Source organism: Macadamia integrifolia, unplaced genomic scaffold, assembly GCF_013358625.1.
Source record: "Macadamia integrifolia cultivar HAES 741 unplaced genomic scaffold, SCU_Mint_v3 scaffold2317, whole genome shotgun sequence".
NCBI lineage: Eukaryota > Viridiplantae > Streptophyta > Magnoliopsida > Proteales > Proteaceae > Macadamia > Macadamia integrifolia.
Window position 1 is genome coordinate 45,614 of NW_024868633.1, and position 6,829 is coordinate 52,442.

At 37.7% G+C, this 6,829-nt stretch overlaps 1 protein-coding gene across 1 annotated transcript; it reads left to right on the forward strand.

Moving 5' to 3' along the window:
* The first annotated feature begins 5,271 nt into the window (after nt 1-5,271).
* On the forward strand, nt 5,272-6,428 carry LOC122066279 (zinc finger BED domain-containing protein RICESLEEPER 2-like). Its single transcript, XM_042630096.1, has 2 exons — nt 5,272-6,307; nt 6,409-6,428. Exons 1-2 carry the CDS (start codon nt 5,272-5,274, stop codon nt 6,426-6,428), a joined length of 1,056 nt encoding a protein of 351 aa, XP_042486030.1.
* Nucleotides 6,429-6,829: the final 401 nt, after the last annotated feature.

The following is a 6,829-nucleotide window of genomic DNA, read 5'->3' on the forward strand; positions in this document are numbered from 1 at the left end:
TACATGGATTCAATAACTAACCATGCATATGTACTTTTCTATGATTGTATGCACAAGTGTAGTGCAGAAAGTGGCTATCAATTGATCCCAGAATGCCATGATGTGTTCTACCTCCCCGAGGGTTATGAACAATCAACAAACATCCTTGTCAACCAATTCTACTTCGAACACTCTTATGTAGAAAGTGGTTACCATTTGCACTCAGAGTACTTAATATGCCATGCACTGACCTCCTTGAGGGTGCGTCCACGACAAGGAGTATCATCGTCAAGTGATTTCATTTCGAACATGATATTATGCAGTTAACAAACAAAATTCAAACATATCTGCATACAATGATGATGTAAAAGGGGGAGACAATTCTTGCATTTATTTTAAGCATCTATTTTAAAAGTTTGAATATCCCTAGTGAAGTCACCACTATGAGGACAAAGGTCGGGAAATGGATCGTTTCCTGATTCCTCTCGACCCTCCGATGACGTGGTATCAAAGGTGCTTTTCGATCCATCTCTCTATTTCATGGTGAGCAAGTTTCTTCTTTATCTTTCCATTTAATTATACCTCATGAGGTTTACTGGAGATTCTTTTATGTCCTTTGTATTCTACATGAAAGGGGATAGGAAAAATATGTTGTTTGGAGTTGCCATCTAGGATTTGGGACCTAGAACCCTACTGGTGAGTGCAATTCCATTCGAGGGATCAAGCTCGAGTAGGGGGTTGGATTCTTGTGAAAGGATGGAACACCCAAAATTTGACTTCAAGTCTTGGTCTATTCTAGAGATGCGGGTCTGTATCAGGTTATGAGTGTGGGGAAGGTGTTAGGCACCTAACTCGCTCAAAAACACCAGTCTTTCTATCGGATGCTTGGATTTTGAACTTTCTCCCCTGAGAATTTAAATGATCCTAACCACATGTCTTTTTAGCATTCGCACATGAAATGATTAAAACAATTTGTATGATATTTATAGCATGAAATCATGAAATAATAGACTTATACTATTAACAAATGAACTAATCCATAGTTTTAATCTATCCACAAGAATGCAACATAACCATAAACATAAAATGAAAAATAAATACCATATGGTTATATTGGGCAATGGGGAATCATATGTGAACACATAAAATGATACATGATAGCATGAAATCATGAAATAAAGTGCAATTTCTCACCTATATGCAAAATATGCAATATGGCATGCAATCAATTGGACAAGTTTCCCCGCCTCAAGGACAAAATTCAATTTTCTTCTTTCTTTCTTGGAGGAAAATACCAATTTTTGGTAGGGTTTCTAGTCTGATGGGTGTTCTTTTGGATTTTAGGAATTCTAGACAACATTTGTGTCCCATATTGGAGTGGGCAATATCGATTTCATATATTTGGGTAGCTCTTCGGTACTGTTTTATTAGGTGGGTTCCTAAACTTGGAAAATTTGGTTCAAGTTCCATATTATTAGGAAAACAGGGTTTCACCAAATGGAAAATTGGCTAGCGCTCCTACGCTATTGAGAAAATGAATTTTTCACTTAATAAAAAATGGGCAGTGCTTCCACACCCTATTGAAAATGAATTTACCCATTAAAAATAGGAGGGCTTCCGCACCTTATTGAAAATGGATTTTTCCTAGGCTCCGTTTGTTTCTGTATGGAAAATTTTCCATGTAAAATTTTACAGTAAAATTGAATTTTCTAGCGTTTGTTTTTCAATTGGGAAAATTTTACCAAAATCGATGCATTTACCGGAAAATGCCCCAACAAATTTTACATTTAAAATGGACGTAAAATGCTTGTAAAACACTATAACTCTGCTTGATAAAATTGAAAGACTCAATAAAGCCAAAAGAAACAGAATCAAGGACATCTCTTCCTTTATCTTCCTTGAAGATTTTCTCTACCATCATCTTCCCCGATAGTGCGTCGGCGACCTATTGCAAGGCTATCCTCTCTTGTTCTCTTCATCTCTTCTTCTCTCCTTCTCCGTCTCGTGATCCCCCTCTCTTACTCACAACTTTGTAATTTGAATTCCCATTCAAGCTCTTCATCTATAAGATAGATCTAATTGTNAAACAAAATCAAGGACATCTCTTCCATTATCTTCCCTGAAGGCTTCTCTACCATCATCTTCCCCGATGGTGTGTCGGCGACCTGTTGCAATGCTATCCTCTCTTGCTCTCTTCATCTCTTCTTCTCTCCTTCTCCCTCTCGTGATCCCCCTCTCTTAGTCACAACTTTGTAATTTGAAATTCCCATTCAAACTCTTCATCTATAAGATAGATCTAATCGTACTCGTTAGGATTATTAACTTCAGAGAGGAGAAAGATCAGAAGAAACTATCAGAGATGGAGGGGAGCCCTAGTGAAGGAATGGTTTATCAAAGCAAGGTACTCTGGATTGATTTGCAAAAGAAAGAGTCAGTATTCCCACCAAGGAAGAGGTCTGTGAAGAAACGGAAATGAAAAGGGTTATGATGTTGGAGCTTGGAATCGTCCTATCTACTGTTGTATACAAAGAAGAGACAGGTTCTTACAGCGACTAGAAGCCGCCAATTTGTAGTTGAAGATTATGCCCGCCTGATATTCGATAGAATGCTCAATAGTAAAGTTACATAACATCTTATCGGACGTTAAACTGTTGATTAAATGCCAAACAGAAATTTGACAGTAGAATAGTCATGAAAGAAGGTGAAGGCAAATGGGAGCCTTCTTTGATCAGCTTGACGAGAAGATATCTGAGAGGTGTTGGGTCATTGTTGCCTCAAAGGCTCAAAGTATTTTGAAATGCAGCAAGTGTACACCTACAAGCTAGTTCATGTACCGGTCCTACCAAGAACACCTGCGACAATATAATATTATCCAGAAGCTTGGAGGTGCAAATGTAGAAAAAATTATTCATGCCTTAAGAGACCTGACTTTTTGATCCAAAATTTGAATCTGTAACATCTCCACGTTAGATGCTCTACCCATTGTTAATATGTCATAGCTTGCACGAAAATTGCTTCCCACCTATGTGGTTATGGACTAAAATCTTCAATGAAAGATGATTAGCAAGTCTGGGCAGCCATAGTTATAGCATCTCCCTTCCCCCTATATGGTTCAATGATATTTTACTTTCTATTTTACCTCTTGAAAACAGAAATTGGAAAATTGTCACTCATGTAAAATTTTTCGTGTAAAATTTTTCATGTAAAATTTTACGTGTAACATTTTACATAGAAACAAACAGAGCCTGAGCGAAAGATTTCACTTTTGGTAAACAAGCTGATTAAAAAGATAAAGAACGTAAGCAAACTGAGTTCAATTTTGCGCCAACAAGGTTATAAAGATCTCTCCCCCTTCCTTCCGGCACAGTTTGGATCATGAGAGTTCAAACAGCCACAAATTGCTCTGTTTTTTGTTGAACTTGGCAATAATCAGTAGTCCCACCAGCAGATCAAATTCCTCCAAAGGTAACCCATTCCAGCATCTTAACAGAAATCAAACTCAAAAACTTGAGGAGGACTAGATCCAAATGGTTGAGGGAATTGAAGAATAAAGATGGAAGATGCAATTCCCATGATACGCATGCATCTTAAACTTCCTTAGCAACTGCAAATCAAGCAATACCTCCTTGTTTGGTCTCTCAAGATCAAACTGAGCCTTAAGATAAGCAAGGACATCCTGTCTTTACATTCAGAGGATAAAATGGGTAAAAATGGTGTTGAGGGAAGGTGGGAAAGGGGACTTGAGGTATAGAAACTGCAAACCAACTAAAATTGAAATGAAAGTCTCGTTTTTATCATTCATCCAAAGCTAGCTACCCTAACATAATCCAAGCTGCCGGATTTACATGAACCTAGAGGATATTGATCTGCACCAATTAGAACTAGAAAATTTCATCAACCCTTGGCCATCATCTCGTAATGTTTGCATCACACTTGATTTCCAGATTTCCATATACTACTCAGCAATCAAAACCAAAACACAAACAAAAACTGAAACAAGGAAAGGGGTAAAAAATGAGATTAGGTCTTCAGAATTACTAATTTAGGAGTACAGAAAAGTACAAATTAGGAACAGAAGTGAATTACCTCCTCTTCTGTAGTTCCATCTTCTCCTTCGTCTTCCATTTTGATGGCAGACGCCATTGATCAGCTTAACGACATCAAAAGAGGGAGACTATACCATACGCTTCCGTCTTCCTGCAATACGCGCGACAATGAGGAATGAGAGGAGGACGCAATAACGGCCCCGCCCTGCGCTCATTCGCCCTCGCGCTGCAAGGGTCACGCGACCAGGTAGCGTTCTTCGACAAATTTGATGTTCGTGAATCGTGAATCGTGAATCGTGAATCGTAGCTCGTGACTCGTGATTCGTGAGTCATGACCTCGTTTCTCACCCAGTCACCCTGATCGGCTCCTGCTCTTCCACCTAGGGACTAGGGTTAGAGACGGAGAGACCAGACGACCAACTTTGCCGACTCATCTCCCATCGTCTTCAGGGAGTGACAGCTACTTGCAAACATTGTGGAAAAATCTTTAATGGTGCAAGTACCTTGGGTACCACTCATTTGAACAACCATAAAAAGACTTGTAAGAGGAGGACTCACAAGGATGTTGGTCAACAAGTTTTAGTACTCTCGACGAGTACGAGTGAGTCGGTTCCTAAGTTAGCAAGCTTCAAGTTTGATCCGGAACGTACGCGAAAGGATTTTGTTCGAATGATTGCCAAGCATTGTTATCCAATCAACATGATTGAGGATGAGTATTTTCGAAATGTTTGTAAGTAGCATCAATCCCATATTCAAGTTCAATTCTAGAAATACGGTTAGAAATGATATTATGAATGTTTTTCAAGAGGAGAAGGAAAATTTGTATGGATTTTTAGACAAATTATCTTCACGAGTTAGTCTCACAACGGATTTGTGGACAGTAGATCATCAAAACTTCAGCTATTGTGTTATCACTTGCCATTATATTGATGATGAGTGGAATTTGCGTAAGAGGATTCTTTCTTACAAGATGCTTCCTACCCCCCATGATGGGGAGGCTATTAGTGGGCACATAAAGGCTCAACTCTTGAATTGGAATCTTGATTGGAAGATTTAATCCATTGCAACGGACAATGCATCCACAAATGATTCTATGATAAATTATCTAAAGTTGCGGCTTTGTCAAAAAGAAGTATTGTTGCGAAATGGTGACATATTTCATGTACTTTGTAGTGCACATATTTTATATCTAATTGCTCAAGATGGGTTGGAAGAATTTAAAGATATTTTGATAAAAATTCGAGACATGATTAGGTGGATAAATGATTCACCATCTAGATTTGAAAATTTTGGTGATGCATTGGTTCAAACCAAATTGTTTAGCAAAAATAGTGTCTCTACGGATGTTGCAACAGAATGGAACTCAACATGTGAAATGCTCCATAATTCTTTAGAGGTGAGAGAAGCATTTGAGCGTTTAGTAGAGTTGGATCAGAATTTCAACACGTTGCCAATTGATGAGGAGTGGGAAAAATGCAAATCAATTGGTCAATGCCTGAAAGTTTTCAATGGTGCCATGAAACATATGTTGGACAGAAAGTATCCAACTGTGAACTTCTATTTCTGGGATGTCTGTGATCTTTATCATCATTTGATTCAATGGGGAAATAGCAAAGATGACTATATTCGTTCTATGGCTTTTACAATGAGATTAAAATTTGAGAAGTATTGGAAAGAGACTAATTTATTTATGGCGCTTGGGGTTATTCTTGACCCTCGCTACAAAATGGAACTCATTGTTTATGTTTTGAATGCAATTTATGGGGATGATGCTGATTACCATATTAAGAAGATCAAATTTGTTGTTGTTGACTTCTATTCTGAGTATGCATGTGAGTATGGTAGATCTTGTTGTTCCCTTATGGTTGCAGATGCTTCTAACTGTGTTGGTGGCAATGGAAATGATTCTTTTAACAAAGTTTCTAAGGGAAAAACTTCAGTGTTTTCTAAAGGGTTCAAGAAACATGTGCAACAACGTTCTAGAAGTTTAAAGAATGCCCAAAAGTCTGAATTAGACATGTATTTAGAAGAAAGCTTATTTCCAATTGGTGACAATGAGTATTGTTTTGATATTCTGCATTGGTGGAAACAAAATAGCCCCAAGTTTCCGATCCTTGCTAGAATGACTCGTGATATCTTGACAGTTCCAGCATCAATTGTTGCCACAGAATCTGCTTTTAGTCTTGGAGGCAGATTAATTACCGAGCATCACCCACTGTTAACCCCAGAGGTTGTGGAAGCTTTAATTTGTTTGAGGGATTGGTTGCCATCATATAAAGCTGGTAAGTATTTGCTAAATTTGTTATTTTAGCTATTCTTATGTTCTCAACATATAGAACTCTTGTTTTCCTATTAATTTATTGTGCTATGTATAATGTATCAGCTACCACTGTGGATGAATGACAAACTGTCTTGGGAGCTTTTGCCTTTGTACACGTACAAAGAAAAGGTAGGGAATTATTTTGTTTTATAGGTATTTCATAATTATAAAATGGGCATCATAGTAACAACTATGTATTATTGATTGATGTTAGGTTTGTTTCACATTGGTGGGGACGTTGATGGTGCATGATTTCTTGGTGATGGGTGGAGTGTGGGAGCACATTGTATTGAGTTTTGGTTTCAGATGTTCGCTTTGAAAATTTAATTTACTATAATGAGTTGTGAACATATATTTGTCAAGTGACAAGAAAGAATTATCTGGTGGTAGGATGTGGGTGATAACGTACATCACTATTATCAGTTATCTTACATTGTTATCTGGTGGAATTTTAAGTTGAATTTGAAGTAAGAAATTAAAACTT